The sequence below is a fragment of the Ailuropoda melanoleuca genome, chromosome 13 (assembly GCF_002007445.2).
Source record: "Ailuropoda melanoleuca isolate Jingjing chromosome 13, ASM200744v2, whole genome shotgun sequence".
In the NCBI taxonomy this organism is placed as follows: domain Eukaryota; kingdom Metazoa; phylum Chordata; class Mammalia; order Carnivora; family Ursidae; genus Ailuropoda; species Ailuropoda melanoleuca.
The window spans coordinates 39,181,326-39,196,920 of NC_048230.1; the positions used below are offsets into that span (position 1 = coordinate 39,181,326).

The following is a 15,595-nucleotide window of genomic DNA, read 5'->3' on the forward strand; positions in this document are numbered from 1 at the left end:
GGTATGGATGGTTCCAGGCTCAGGGAGAGGGGCCTGGAGGGACATCTGAGCTTCGAACCTAAGCCAGAGGGTCTGGAGACTACGGCCAGCAAGCGAGGTAGAGACCCATGCCCTGTGAGCCCAGAAACACTGAGTAACCACACAACGATCCCGCCCCTTGGGGACGGGGAGAATCGGAACAAACCTGGAGAGGGAGCAGAGGGAGCCGGCTGTCCTGCTCTGTCCTTAGCCTCCGCAGGCATGAGATTCAGTGACATATAAAAACACTTCCCTTTGGAGTCCGGCCCTACATTCAGGTTTTCTGCAACTCAAACTTGTTCCGTAGGAGCGTGACTTGTTTACTCCGCTCTCCAGGTGTTCTCAAGAGAGGAAAAGTAAACCCCTGGCCCTCATCCAGACTACTCTTGAGGGAAGAGCGACACATGGCTAGGAAGGGCTGGGTCCCAAGGAGACCCTCACAGCCTCCTTGACACAGGCTTGGGGCACGATCTGACCACCCCCAACCCCGTCACTGTCCCCGGGGCTTTACCATCTTTCTTTACCCCCTTTCCCCCTTCCTTTCTCAGGCTAGCCATATGACCCTCCATAAATGTAAAGGGGTCACATTTTTCCAAATGCTGTTTGTAATCCTGATGGGTATGGCAGGTTGGAGAATGCTGGAACAGAGGGAAAGGAGCTAAGCCAGGAGCTAGGATGGGGGGCGGGGGAAAGAACTGAAATTTCAGTCTTTACAAGTGACTCCAAAGCTTTCATCTGGATCCAGGAGGAACTCGAGCTGTAAATGGATGGAAAGGTGAACGTGTGGGATTGGAGAGATCAGCCAGTCCACGTGAAGGGGTGGGAAGAAGTTTCCATCCCCAGTTTAACTGCATCCAAGCTAAGGTCCTTAGGCAATTGTATCAGAGTTAAGCAAGCAGGTGTGAGGAAGCAGTGATAAGCTGGTAAACCAGCTCCGGGCAGGAAGCAAGGCGGGGAGCAGAGGAGTCAAGGAGAAGCCATGAGTCGTACTGTTTCCTGGTTTCTGTGACGTAAATACTCTCACTATGACTAATTTCAGGCTAGCAACATGCTGTCACTGGAGGTAGGGTGGGGAAAATAAGCCCATAATCAGCTCTTGTGATCGGGTGCAAGCCGGCTCCAGCCACCACTGCTTTGGGGGCCCATTTACTTAATTATGGGGATTCAGAAAAAGCCCATTATCCAAAAAAAGAAGGAAAAAAAAAGAAAATGTCCTTTCTCATCATCATCCTCATTTAAGACATTTTGAGCACCTCCCATGTGTAATGGGATACATCTCTTTTAGATGTCTTTCTAAGATCTCAGTCATGAGGGCCCTGGGGGACCTTGAAGACCATCCCATCCACTCTCCTGTGTTACTGAGAAGACTGAGAAGAAAATGATGTTTTGGCCAGTGTAACCAACTGGTCTTCTTTCTTTAAACCTCTCCGTTTTCCACCCACTCTTCTGGAACAGTCCATCATTATGTTGGGCAGATTCTATGTCTCACCCAACATAAAAATTATTCTACAAACATGAAGCGTACCCTCGAATTTTTACCCTGAACTTATTTCCCACAGAGAATGGATTCTCATGCATGTCGAATGTCTTTTTTTTTTTTTAAGACTTTCTCCTCTGAAACTCCGACCTTCGATGGACAATTATAGTTACCTGACTGCACCACACCTTGTTCTAGCAAGGACTTAAGGTGGGTGCTGAGGATGCCTTTTTAGGCCCTTCTTTAATTCCTTCTAAGAAACCTTTCCAACCCCTTTAAACTAAGCTCTGACAAAACAGAACATTGCTAATTCCTGAACTTTCCATGATCTTTAAAGAGATCCACACTTTTGCATAGGCTAATTCCCACTTTGCATTCAGCCAACTCATTCATCCTTCAAGACCAAAGTCCAGTGAAGCCTCGGTGAGAACTTGCATTGGGTCAAGAGCAGTGTTTGGGGCCCCTGTTGTGCATCTCCACACCACATGGATAAATCTCTTCTACAGAAAGTTCTATGCTGTATCACAGTGACTTGACTCCTTCATTCAACCATGAGTCCCTGAGTGCGGAATTGCTCTCCCGGCACACAGCTGGTCCCGGCACACAGCTGGTGCTCAATAAGCTTACGCAGGCTCTGTAGATGAGCGTTTGAGTGGGTAGGATATACAGATGGATGAATGGATGTGTCCTTCCTATTTCTGCGGAGACTTCTCCTCTGGCTTGAACCCAGAACAGACCTTCTACCCACTGTTCCCTGCCCTCCCCCAATACCAAGTGCCAAAGCCCCAGCCCTACTCACCTGAGAGGCAGAGAAGGAGCAGAACTGGGGACAGCCACATGGTTCTGTCTCTCTGGCTGGTGCCCCCAGCAAATCCAGGTCCCTGCTGGAATCCAGGTGTTTGCGACAGAGTCTGCGGTGGCCACTTTCTACTTGCTCAAGTTTCCTTTGCGTTTCTGTCTCTCACCTACTTCCTTTTTCATCTCCTAGCCACTTCCTAATTTGAAGCCCTACTTAGGAAAAGGGGAAGAGTGGCAAGAGATACTTCAGAGAATGGACTAAGAACAACAAGAGAAATCTACTGATTTTTCCTTCATTTAATGGCAATATAATGTTTGGATCATACCCCAAAGCTTCAAGTCAGTCCCCAAAATATGAAACCGCCAACAGAGGAGAGCCTTTGTCCCTGTCTCTCATTCTTCTTCCTGTCCGAGGCTGCTTGCTTGACCTAACCAGCTGTCCCTTCTCTCTGGCTGCATACTTTTGGGTCATTAAACACCCCACTTAAATATCTGGGGTGAGGACTCCCCATAACTCTCTCAACCACTACCTCCATGTGGTTGACCTCGTACCTCTTCCTCTAACCTAGTCTCTCTTCTGGACTCCAGACCCAACCTCCTGACTTCCTGTGGGAAGCTCCAATCTAATTCCGTAGAAGGGTGCTGGTGAAGGGCATAGATTCTGGAGTTACGCAAATTCAGATCCCACCTCCACCATGTACTAACCATGTGCTCTTGGGCATGTTGCTAAATCACTCTCATCCCCAGCTTCTTCATCTATAAAACAGAGTAACAGTAACCATTCTTACCTCATAGGAAAGAAAGGAGTGAACAGACATAGAGCACTTGGCACAGTGCCTGGAGCACACTAACTGCTCCGTAAATGTTAAATATCTTTAGAATAGTCTTCGGACCAGGACTAGGTTCTCATCGGGTCTGTCAACCAGCTATATATTCCCTCCAAATTCAACTTATGTATCAGAAACATATTCTTCTGGGGCGCGTGGGTGGCACAGCGGTTAAGCGTCTGCCTTTGGTTCAGGGCATGATCCCAGCGTTATGGGATCGAGCCCCACATCAGGCTCCCCCGCTGGGAGCCTGCTTCTTCCTCTCCCACTCCCCCTGCTTGTGTTCCCTCTTTCGCTGGCTGTCTCTATCTCTGTCGAATAAATTAAAAAAAAAAAAAGAAAGAAAGAAACATATTCTTCTCGAAGACACAGGTATTGGCTTCACCTAAATTATTTAAGTTCACAAGAAAGCTGTTAGGCAGGTACCATTATCCCCACTTTATAGGTAAGAAGACAGAGGCACAGAGAGGTCCTGAAACCAGACATCATCAAATCAAGTCCACAAACTCCAGTCTAGTTTGTTAGCCCTTGGGATTTGAGGGAAAAGCCAGTAGAGGAAGTAGGAAACTGACAAAGATCTCAGTGGCTAAGGAGTCGGGAGATCACTTTCCCAAAGGAAACACAGCCTCTTCCTCATCTCCATCGCCCCAGGGTCTTACCACTGCTGGAGGCCACAGGCTGCACCATCCACAGCGTGGCTTATGCGACATGGGAACCACTGTCCGGTGTCAACCCAATGCCCACAGCCATTCTGCTTGGGGACAGCAGGAGGCCCATAGGGCTCTGGCCTGCCCACCCCCACCAGCAACTGTCAGAAGCACCTGGAACACATACATTTGGGGAAAGAAGCTTGGCTCATTCTCCTGACCACTCCCATTACTGCTGCCCCAGTCACCCTCCCTGACCCCACGACAGCTTGTGCCGCTTCATCAGGCCTCTTGGGAATCAGGGTCTGCTCCTCTGAGGCCCTGCACACCCAAACACCAGGCCTCTGGCTTGTCCTCACTCTGCTCCTCGTGGGAAGCTTGGCTGTTGTCCCCTTAACCCCTGGCCTCCCCCTCCTTTGGAAAGTACACCTCTCCCTGCCTGGCATCTCTCTCGTTCCCAGTTCCTTCATGAAGATGGTGGCATCCACGGCCTAAGGACAACTGTGAGGAATGAATGAGATCGCTGATGTCAAGTGCTAGGCACAGACCCTGGCATAATGTGAGCAACTGATATCACACACACACACACACACACACATACACACACACACACCAGTGGGCTGACAAAATGTCCCCCGCCTCTGTGCCCGGCACTGAACAGTCGTGGTCTCCACATCCTCCCGCCCAACTGGGTAGGTGGTAGCAGTTTCGTGGGACCTGCGTGTTACCTCTCCGGAACTTTTCTCCACCTCTTCCCCCCACCCAGGGAAGAGTCAGTAAGTGACAAGTCCTCGACCCACTCACCTGGAGGCAGAGGGGCTGAGCTACAAACAGACCAGTGGTCCTGTCTCCCCAGCCCCAGAACATTCAGATCCTTATCTTCTGACGTCTGGCCTAGGAGTTCCAGCCCTCGATACTGTCACTTCCTGTCCATATTTTGTTATGTGCTTCCTTCCCCTGCTGCTTCTTCATTTTCAGTTGCAAAGTTATTGGGAAAGGGGCAAGAACCTAGTGAAAAAGAGACTGACTCAAAACCAGAGCCGCCAGGGGAGTTTGATGGCACCTTGTCCCCTCAAGTGCCAAGGGCCCGCCCAGCCACGGCAGGGTCCACCCGACTGGATCCCAGGCTGTCCTTGGCTCTTGGCCCCATAGATCCACAGCACCAACCCCACCCTGTGGGAAGAGCCTCCCCACTGCAGTCACAGTGCAGGTCCTCCTGGAGGATCGTTTCTGGTCCGGCTGTGACCAAGGTTTTCANAGTCTTTTTATAACCTAATGGCAGACTGGCATCCTGTTACTTGCCATATTCCATTCGTTAGATGTGAGTGGGTCCAGCTCACACTCATTTCCCCTCTGCTCCAACTGGGTCCCTTTGTAAGCCCCTCTGTACAAAGAAGGACACTTACTTAGGGTGCTAGGAGTTAAGAGGTCTATTGTCTTGCTAATTAACTCATGAAAAGGTGTGAGGATACATTTCTCCAACTAGAAGTGATGTACGAGCCAACTAACAGCCTACTGTCACACCTGTCTAGAGGGGCAGTGTCGGGGTGCCTGCCACATTCCTCATCCTGCAGGAAAGAGGCCAAGTCACCTAGTAGGTGGTCTGCAGTCAGATGCCCAAAAGCTTTACCTGGAGGCTCAACTGTTCAGTATTTTCAGCAACACTTTGGACAAAGGCATAGAAGGCATGTGGGATTCTTCACAAATCCACACAAATCCAGGGGAGTGGGGTGTCAAAAAGAGTAGCAGATAAGATGTGATTTCTGTACCCAGGGCATAAGGGCTGAGCCTTAAGGAAGGAGGAAGGAACCCCTTCCCAGGACAGAGGCCACTGATGATGTGGGATAGAGGGACAAAGAAAGAGAAGGAGGGGGGCGCCTGGGTGGCACAGCGGTTAAGCGTCTGCCTTCGGCTCAGGGCGTGATCCCGGCATTATGGGATCGAGCCCCACATCAGACTNAGAGTAGCAGATAAGATGTGATTTCTGTACCCAGGGCATAAGGGCTGAGCCTTAAGGAAGGAGGAAGGAACCCCTTCCCAGGACAGAGGCCACTGATGATGTGGGATAGAGGGACAAAGAAAGAGAAGGAGGGGGAAGGGTTCAGTCTGGTCAGGCTCCTTCATGCCTGGCCACTCACTGCCCCTCTAGCAGCTGTTTGCTGCTTGTCACAAGGAAACCCTCTTCCCAACACCTACTGCACATAAGGGTGGCACTCTCAGCTCTATTTTAAAGCAAGACCCCCATTCTTCATNGAATAAATAAAAAAATCTTTAAAAAAAAAAAAAGAAAGAAAGAGAAGGAGGGGGAAGGGTTCAGTCTGGTCAGGCTCCTTCATGCCTGGCCACTCACTGCCCCTCTAGCAGCTGTTTGCTGCTTGTCACAAGGAAACCCTCTTCCCAACACCTACTGCACATAAGGGTGGCACTCTCAGCTCTATTTTAAAGCAAGACCCCCATTCTTCATCCCCTTCACCCATTGCCAAATGGATGTTCGCAGCGACAGATGTGGGTAGGGTCTCTGGGGGCTAACCGCCTCCCCTTATTGTGTCCAGAGTCAAGTAGGAGTCCCAAGAGGACTGGCTCACTCCTCCCAAGTCCCTTACCTGCCTATACTCCTCCTTGTGCCCTGGACCAAACTAGCAATTGCCATGGCAGTTCCATGTGGAAGCTCCCCTGATGTGGCCAATGTCCTCCACGTATTATCTCAATTATATACAAATCCAAGATACAGATGATGAGAGCCACAGAATAACCTCTCCTGGGTCACACGTTAAGTGGCAGCACTGGGTTTTTTTGTTTTGTTTTGTTTTTAAGATTTTATTTATTTATTTGACAGAGAGAGACAATGAGAGAGGGAACACAAGAAAGGGGAGTGGGAGAGGGAGAAGCAGGCTTCCCGCCAAGCAGGGAGCCCAATGCAGGGCTTGATCCCAGGACCCTNATACTATCTCACAGGAATCATGCATGGCTTTGTCCACAGACTTCTCACAAGGCTGCAGTTAGTACTGGCTGGGACTGCAGTCTCATCTGAAGACTCGACCGGGGGTGGGTCGGTTTCCAAGCTTGTTCATGTGCTTGCTGGCAGGATTCAATTGCTCACAGACGGTGGAACTCANCGGAATCGTGACCTGAGCTGAAGGCAGACACTTAATGGCTGAGCCACCCAGGCGCCCCAGCACTGGGGTTTGGACACACATCCATTCCAGAGCCCATGTCCTTGCACCGTGTCCTGGTGTCTGCTGCCAGGCCTGCCCATGAAAGGATCCGGCAAAGATGACTCAACACCCAGGCCCAAAAGTCTCTGGTGGGGCTGATGCATTTCTAGCTTCACGTCCCAGGGAGGGGTCAGGTTGAGTTTGGAGCAGAGAGGCCAGAGCTGTGCACCAGACAGGGAGCCCCTGGTGGAGGAGCTGCAGTTTCACGGGGCTGGACAGACCATCACCCTCAGAGGTGACACTGAAGCCAGGCCAGCCAAATGGCAGCATAGCCGAAGCTTAGGAAGAGGATGGCTTTCAGCAAGACCAGAAATAGGAAGCTGGCAGAGAGCAGGAAGGACCTGGTTGAGGAAATGGGGTCAAGAGAAAGTGGCTGCAGCACACCTGTGAAAGAGGCCACTCTGTCCCCCACCTTTGGACCCTGAACCCAGCACATGCACATCATGTGACCGTCATCAGCTCCCTATTCTGGTTCTGATCATCTGTTCCCCAGAGGCGCAGAGAGACAGAAGAGAGAGCAGAAGGGAGAATGGCTCACTATGTGGGGAGCACTGGGCTCCATGCTTCGCCCTGTTTGTCTCATGTGACTTCACAATGACTCTGTAAGTCTGCTCTGTCATCATGCCTGCAGCAGCTTGAATTTTCCAGAAGTGGCCACAGCAATATTTCTAGTCCTGTGTGCGCTTCCAGAAGCCTGACATCTCTACGGAATGGTGGAATCTATCTCCCATCCCTTTGAAGCTGGGTGGGCCTTTGACTGTTCTGACTATGGAACATGGCGGAAGTGATGTGTGACTTCTGAGAACAGGTCAGGAGAAGGAGAGAGCGCCCACCTGGCTCTCACGGGACACTTGCTCATAAACCCAGGCGCCATATTGTGAGGAAGCCCAGACCACATGCAGAGGCCATATGTGGGATTCCAGCCAACGGCCTCGACTAATGCCAGGTGAGTGAACAGCAGCATGTAAGTGAAAGAGCTTTTCAGTGATTGCAGCCCCCTGTGTTTGAGCCTTCCAGCTGAGGGTCCAGACATCCTGGAGCAGAGGCAAATTTCCCTACTATACCCTGTCCAAATGCTTGACAAAAATAAGAATGTTCTTAAAGGTGGAGAGAAAGTAGACTGAGGGGCCTTGGGAGTCAGGATTTTATTTTTGTTTCATTTATCCCAAACATGGAAATATCCCAAACTGGAGAAGCCAACAACTGGGAAATGTTAACAGGCACAGGTGGGGAACGAAAAAAAGTCTCCACAAAAGCCATCTCTCTTGCCAAAGAACCAGGAAAGGGTCAGCCTAGCAAAACGGAAGCTTAGACATTATATTCTCGACCTCCAGCCAACCCACAGAGAAAATGGGGGGACCCTCCTGTCCTCCCAGGGCAGCACAGGCAGTATGGGGGGAGTAGCTGCTAGGCACTCAGCCCCTCCCAGCCAGGGATCGGTGCAGTGGAGAGAAGACACAGCCTCACCCATCAGGGTTCAGACAGCATCCTGGGAGTGCCGGCTGGTTCAGATCACGTTCTGTGTACTTGCACAGGCCCGCACGCATTCCAGCATGAGCTCGGGGGTACTGTCAGCCAGGTGGCACCGTCTGCAGCCTGCACTGAACTGACCAGAGCTCTGCCTGTTTCACTCCTGGGGTCTCCGGTACCTGGCCCAGCGTCTGCTGCTATATGGGCTTTAATGAGCATGAACTGAAGGCAGAATGGCAGGGAAGAGAGCAGCCTGGAGATGGTTTGGGAGAGACAAAAGAAGGCTCTGCCAATGGGATCAGATTATTTTGCCTTAACCAACTGTTAAAAAACAAAAAAATCAACTGAGTACATTGGAAGATCTTACAGGCTTTATTATTACTTAGCTTGTAGCCTCCAGGCCACTTGCCTGAAGCATAGAGATTGTAACAGTCTACAGCTCCCTCCAGGACTTCCTTTAATGTTTTACAGCTTTGCTCTTGTCAGTGTCGCTTCCCTCTGATAACCGAAAACACCCCCCTACAAGACAGGCATTAGCAGCCACCTTTCAAACATATGGCCCACTGATGTTCATCTGAAGGCTCTCGTCTCTGATGTTTTCTGAGACAGTGGTAAATAATCTTATCTTAACAGCAGCTAGCCCCTCCAGGTCCTGGGTGATGAGCAAACAGAAGGCTGGCTGCGGACAAAGCAGAAACGGACAAAGCAGAAACTGACACGCAACCCCCCACCCCGGAATGTACATGACATTCCTCAGACACCCCTGGCTGCCCTAAAGGACAAAGAAATGGTTAACCTATAGAGACCACAATCCTGCAAGACTGAAGTCTCCCTCAGTTTACAAAAGTCTTAGCAGTCTACAAGAACAAAACATTTCTATCAATAACCTAGCTTCCGGAAGGGAATCGAATGTCTTTGTTACCTGCAGCTCATCGACAGAGTGTAATGTTCCTCCAGGAGTTCCAGACTATCTCCATGTTAATGCCTTGCTAGAGGGAAAAACAACCTTAACTTGACAATGGCAAGGCCTACCGTACCCTGTGAATCTTCTTTAACATATGAAAGTATTTTCTCAACCTCCCTTTTTCCTTACCTCCCCCAAGCCCATAGTATACAATCAGCACCCCCTCACAACCCCACAACCTGGGGCTGCCACTCTCTCTGCCCTGGGGTCCTGTCTCCGAGCTTTAATAAACCACCATGTTGCACCAAAGAGGTCTCAAGAATTCTTTCTTGGTCGTCGGCTCCGGACTCCACCCCACTGAACCTCACCCATATCCCACCACCTCCTCACTGGAGACCTTGCTTCTAACATGCCCACAATCCGTAGACCCACGTTATTCCCTAACCCCCACTAACTAAAAGTGTATCATCAGCCACTCCTCACAAGCCAGTTCTTTCCGCTCACAGGTCCTGTCCCCGTGCTATAATAAAAGCACCTTATGGCACGAAAACATCTCAAGAATTCTTTTATGACGGTTAGCTCTGGCCCCAAATCATTATTATCACGAATCATGGGGTGGGGGCTGGTGGCCCAGGGTGAAAGAATTCCCCCAAAGCAGAACAAAAGAGAAGTTTATCGACTACACTGCCAGGGGCAGCAGGGAGGACAGCGAAGGAGAGACCGTCTGCCACAAGGTCGTGATGAGTGGCCGCAGTTCAGGGTGGAGTGTGACATTATGGAACGTATGAAATGCCCCCCTTTCTGGTCATCTTAGGAACTGTGCCTGGTTGTAACTAGTCGGTGAGGGCCTATGGCTGTTTTGAGGTGGGTCGCTTCACCGTCACCAGCCTGTTTGCCTCAGGTCACTGTGGGCCCTCCTGCCTTGCTCAGGTTCCAGTGCTCAAGCCTGTTGCCTAAAAGTGGCCTCTACAAGTCAGGTAACATCCCATCCAGAAACGCTCCTAAGAACTGTACAAAATGGAAGGTTTTTATACGAAAGAGGGTGGGGCAAGGAAGTTACTAGCAAAAGAAAATAAAGGTTGCCCAGGCGAGGTCACCTTCCCTTAGGGGGAAGAGCTGGAGAATTAGGCAGATTCCTTCACAATCTCAGACTGATTGGGTTAGAATTCACCTCCTGGGAGAGCCGGAGGCTGCTGTTGGGTCAGCTATAAAGTTTTGGCAGGGGCTTCACGTAAGACTCCGTTTGGGGGCTGCTGCTTTTAACGCAAGCAACACCCTGAAAATAAAGGAGATGGAAAACTGGGATCAAAGCCCAATTTCCAGCCTCAAACAATGAATTCATGGAAAAAGATCTCTCCGCCCTCTTTTGACTTGCAAACTTAGCTCCCATAGAAAAAAATACCCCTCTGGGCTGACTTCAGGTGTGTGAACTCGGCTTTCCCAGGCTTTCTTGGGAAGGTCTTCATTTTAAAGGATCACAAAAATTAGCTTTTATACATAAATTTGTTTTTCTAATAATTTAACATCAGTTTAGACGCTGCCTCATTTTTTTACATAAAACTTCATCTTTATTCAAAGAAATCCGTTCAATAAATATCAAAGTTCTTTCTTGCTGTAACACGACGTGCGTGGATCACAATTAGAGGCTCGTGTGAGCGGAGCTGCTGGTTTCCAGGGGGACCGCATTGGAGAAACGTGGGCTTTTGCCCCAGGTCCCTCCGCTGCAAGACTGTGGAGTCAGGAGCGGAGCCAGGTCTTTGCACTATTGTTTGTTGTCTGAAAGTCAAGTCATTGAAAGTGGACGGGGATGCTAGTCAGGATCACAGCACCTTGATCTGATCGGCATAAAAAAGGGGGGATGGGTGCTCACCGTCACCACCCAGGGTCTCTCCAGACAAGACAGGGAATAGGGAAGGAATTCCAGAGAAGGAAGCTGTTGTTAGGGACAAACACAACAGGCACGTGCGTGAACGTGTTGCTGATGAGGTTGTGGGATATCAGAGAGGTTCAGTCCGGAGCCGACGACCAAGAAAGAATTCTTGAGGTGTCTCTGGTGCAAAATGGTGGTTTATTAAAGCACGGGGACAGGACCCCAGGGCAGAAAGAGCTGCTGCCCCGGGTTATGAGGGGTGGCTGATTGTATGCTATGGGCTTGGGGGAGGTCAGGAAAAAGGGAGGTTGAGAAAGTACTTTCATATGTTAAAGAAGACTCACAGGGCACGGGAGGCCTTGCCACTGTCAAGTTAAGGTTGTTTTTCCCTCTAGCAAGGCATTGACATTAAGATGGTTGCGGGCTTCCTGGAGGAGGGTCACACAGGTCCCACCCAGGAGTGGGGGCTGGGGAAGGTTGCAGGGTGTCAGCTTATGCTTTGTCTTCAGCCAGCCTTCTGCTCCCTCATCATTGCTACTGGCTGAGTTGTATCCCCCCTAGAATTCAGATGTGGAAGTCCTAACCCACAGGGCATCAGAATGTGACTGTGTTTGAAGATAGTCTTTAAAGAGGTGATGGGGGGGTGGGGGCACTGGGTGGCTCAGGCAGTTAAGCATCCAACTCTTGGTTTTGGCTCAGGTTGTGATCTCAGGTTCGTGAGATCAAGCCCCGCATCGGGCTCCAAGCTCAGCAAAGAGTCAGCTTGAGATTCTCTCTCTCTCCCTCTCCCTCTGCCCCTCCCCCTGCTCTCTCTCACTCCCACTAAAATAAGTAAATAAATCTTCAAAAAAAATGAAGAGGTGATTGGAGTAAAATGAGGTCGTCAGGGTCAGCCCTAATCCAATGTGACTGGTATCACTGGTGGAAGAGATTAGGACACAAATACACAGACAGGGAAGATGGCTTGAAGACACAGGGCATAGACGGTGTCTACAAGACAAGGACCGAGGCCTCGGGAGAAACCAACCCTGCAGACACCTCGATCTCAGACTTCCAGCCTCCAGAACCGTGAGAAAGTCTAATTCTATTATTTAAGCTGTGCGGGCTCTGTGCTTCGTTACGGTAGCCTGGGCGTAGGACTGAATGTCTGTGACACCCCCAGCCCTCAAGTTTATACATCGAACCCCTAATCCCAGTGTGATGGAAGGGCCTTTGCGGGGCGGGGGTGGGGGTGGGGGTGGGATCTGGTCGGAAGGTGGAGTCCTAATGAATGGGACCGTGCCCTCATAAGAGGCCAGAGCTCACTCGCTCCTTTTCTGCTGCTGCGTAAGGATACAAAGAGAGGTCGACCATCCGCAAACCAGGCAGAGGGCCCTCACCTGAACCCGGCCGTGCTGGCTCCCTGGTCTTGGACTTCCAGCCTCCAGGCCCATGAGGAACAGCTGTTCGTTCTTAAGCCACCCAGTCGGTGGTCCTTCCTTAAGCTGCCTGAACTCACTGAGACACATTGCCACACACACAGGGAAGGAGCACATGGAGCTCTAGACCAACCGTTGGCCACGTGGCCTGGCGCCAAGACACACACCAACCCCACTGCCACCCCCCCACCCCCGGCTTGTCCTCAGGAAACAGGCACAGGAAAAATCTTGGCATGTCACCAATGGGGAAGTGAGCTGTACCACAGCAAATGGGGCACTTCTGTCAAGCTAAGAGGCTGGGTGNTCCCCCCACCCCCGCCTTGTCCTCAGGAAACAGGCACAGGAAAAATCTTGGCATGTCACCAATGGGGAAGTGAGCTGTGCCACAGCAAATGGGGCACTTCTGTCAAGCTAAGAGGCTGGGTGACAGGGGACACTTGGAAAATCAGCTGCCAGCAGTGCTGAGTGGAGTTATTTCCTCCTGACAAGCAGACGGGACTCGAACTGTGGCCACAGCTCTCCAGCAGGGAAGGCAAGGCCACCTGTTTCCTGTAAGAGACACACAAGTCTGCTCAAGGGAGAAGGAAGAGCATGTGACCACCCTGATTGGAGCCCCTTTGTCACCAGTTAGACCCCCGAGACCTGACCTTCACTGCCCACCTGCTTGGACTCACTGATCTTGGCCTTACATTTTTTCCTTAAGCTCTTCTTTCTGGCTTTCCTCTTAACTCAAGGGAAGGAAACCTGAAACCACTCTTCAGGTGACAGCCACTGTCCTGACAAGACCTCCCTCCAGGGGCAACTGGGGGGCTCAGCGGATTAAGTGTCTGCCTTCAGCTCAGGTCATGATCCTGGGGTCCTGGGATGGAGCCTCGCATCAGACTCCCTGGTCCGCAAGGCGTCTGCTTCTCCCTCTGCCAACACCCCCCCACACACCTGCTCACTCACTCACTCTCTAAAATAAATAAATAAAATCTTTAAAAAAACAAAAAAAGACCTCTCTCTGAAGGCCCAGACCACCTGACCTTTTGAGCTAACCACCTCCGCAACTCATGGACCATGGAAGGACCCCCTAGAATGACCTACCATTACCTTTACTTCATTATAATACTAAAATCTCTACCCAGGGAGGGGCCTCAGCCTCATTGACTTAACATACATGCATAACATATATGCAAAGACAGGTTTCTTTAAGGCACATGTGCTTCTCATGCCCACGTCTACCAGGACGGCAAGCTTTCCCCACCTGAACAGTCATCCTAACCCCGAACGAAAGGAACCCATTCACCCTCTCTTGGGGAGTCATGGCTTTGGAAGCCATTGCCTGTGATCTCCTTATTTGCTGCAAATAAAAGATTTCTTTGAGCCACAACTCCGCCTGGTGCAGTTTCTGACTCACGCAGGAGCAAACTCACGTTGGCTCAGTTACACCATGGGCTTCGGAAGCCCTCCCTGCTCCCTCAGATGGGCCTTTCTCTGGAACCCCATAAGGGAGAACCCTCACAGCACACGAGACCGAAGTTAAAACCGGACCTCAGCAAGCATGGAAACTGTGCTTGTGTTTCATGTGTCTCTGCACCAGAGCAAAAAAACAAACAAAAGATTAATTTTTTTAAAAGGTGGGGGGAAGGAAATCAGAACACTCTTTCCCCACTGGAACCAGTGTGCAGTATTTCTTCCAGAGGCTGCACACCCCACGGCATGGAGGCAAAGCTCTCTGTCACCTCCCCTCCTGCCCTCCCCTCCACCACCGGCTGAGCAAGACCAGCTCAGGGGCCCTGGACACTTATCCGCACTGAAGGTTCACCCCCTCATGCACCCACTTTACAGGTGAGAAAATGGAGAGAAGCCCAGAGAGATTAAGAATTATTTCCCCAGGGACGCCTGGGTGGCACAGCGGTTAAGCATCTGCCTTCGGCTCAGGGCGTGATCCCGGCATTCTGGGATCGAGCCCCACATCAGGCTCCTCCGCTAGGAGCCTGCTTCTTCCTCTCCCACTCCCCCTGCTTGTGTTCCCTCTCTCGATGGCTGTCTCTATCTCTGTCGAATAAATAAATGAAATCTTAAAAAAAAAAAAAAAAAAGAATTGTTTCCCCAAAGGGCAAAACTAGCAACTTTCCAGATCAGGATGGAACAGAACTTTGGATTTGCTTGGGTCTCCGGATTGCCATCAGCAGGACCACCAACCATCCAGAGTGGGAGCCTGAATGCTGGGCATCCCTCCGATTCCCTTGCTCGCTCCCTAGTGAAGCCCTGCTCGCTCCACCTCCCCTGCTCCAGCCCACCAGGCGTGCTCCTCCTGCTGGAACTGGCCCCCCACCACCAACCTGGGACACAGGGGCAGAGCCCAGGCTTCGGAGAGTCTCATTGTTCTCTTCCTCAGCTGCCAAAATTGAGGGAGCGTCCACGTCAGCTGGACTGAAACAGCTTTCATGTTCCTTACTGCTTCCTTGTGTCTCTTTTTTCTACGCTTCAGCTTGTTTTCCCATCATATCAAAATTTGGGAAAATACAGTTGTTCAGAAAGAGAACAGGAAGGAAAGCTATTAATAGTGACAGAAATGCTGTGCCTTTAACTCCCTTAATAATTAGCTTCACGGGGCACCCAACTTCTACAAAGAATCCCACAACTTCCCAAAACAGACAAGTCACATTTTTATTTATCACTGCATCTTCAAATGTACTGACCACGCAGATGTTTCTGGAGTCAGGACTGAAGCTGGACGTTCGTAGAGCAAGTCTTATTAAAACTGCTGATGTGGACCTTAACACATTATATTATTGTTAATTTAATAATCATTTAATGAGTATCTGCTAGGTACCAGCCCCTGCTTCTTCCTCTCCCACTCCCCCTGCTTGTGTTCCCTCTCTCGCTGGCTGTCTCTATCTCTTGTCAAATAAATAAATAAATAAATAAATAAAATCTTTAAAAAAAAAAGAAAAGAAAAGAAA

The 15,595-nt window shown here is 50.4% G+C and overlaps 1 protein-coding gene across 13 annotated transcripts in view; it reads right to left on the reverse strand.

Moving 5' to 3' along the window:
* CD300E (CD300e molecule) overlaps positions 1–15,595 on the reverse strand; it is a 35,641-nt gene that overhangs the window by 12,936 nt on the left and 7,110 nt on the right. For 3 of the 13 annotated variants that reach the window (XR_004619497.1, XR_004619496.1, XM_034640299.1), the window contains exon 1: positions 185–726. Coding sequence is in view for 9 of the 13 variants with exons in the window: in XM_034640299.1 (XP_034496190.1) it covers positions 185–257 (73 nt within the window). In the remaining 4 variants the exon portion in view is untranslated. Of the gene's footprint in view, positions 1–184; positions 734–2,294; positions 3,942–4,571; positions 4,776–12,605; positions 12,870–14,971; positions 15,552–15,595 lie in introns of those variants that run through there. The other 10 variants (XR_004619495.1, XR_004619494.1, XM_034640292.1 and 7 more) reach the window with 6 other exon arrangements.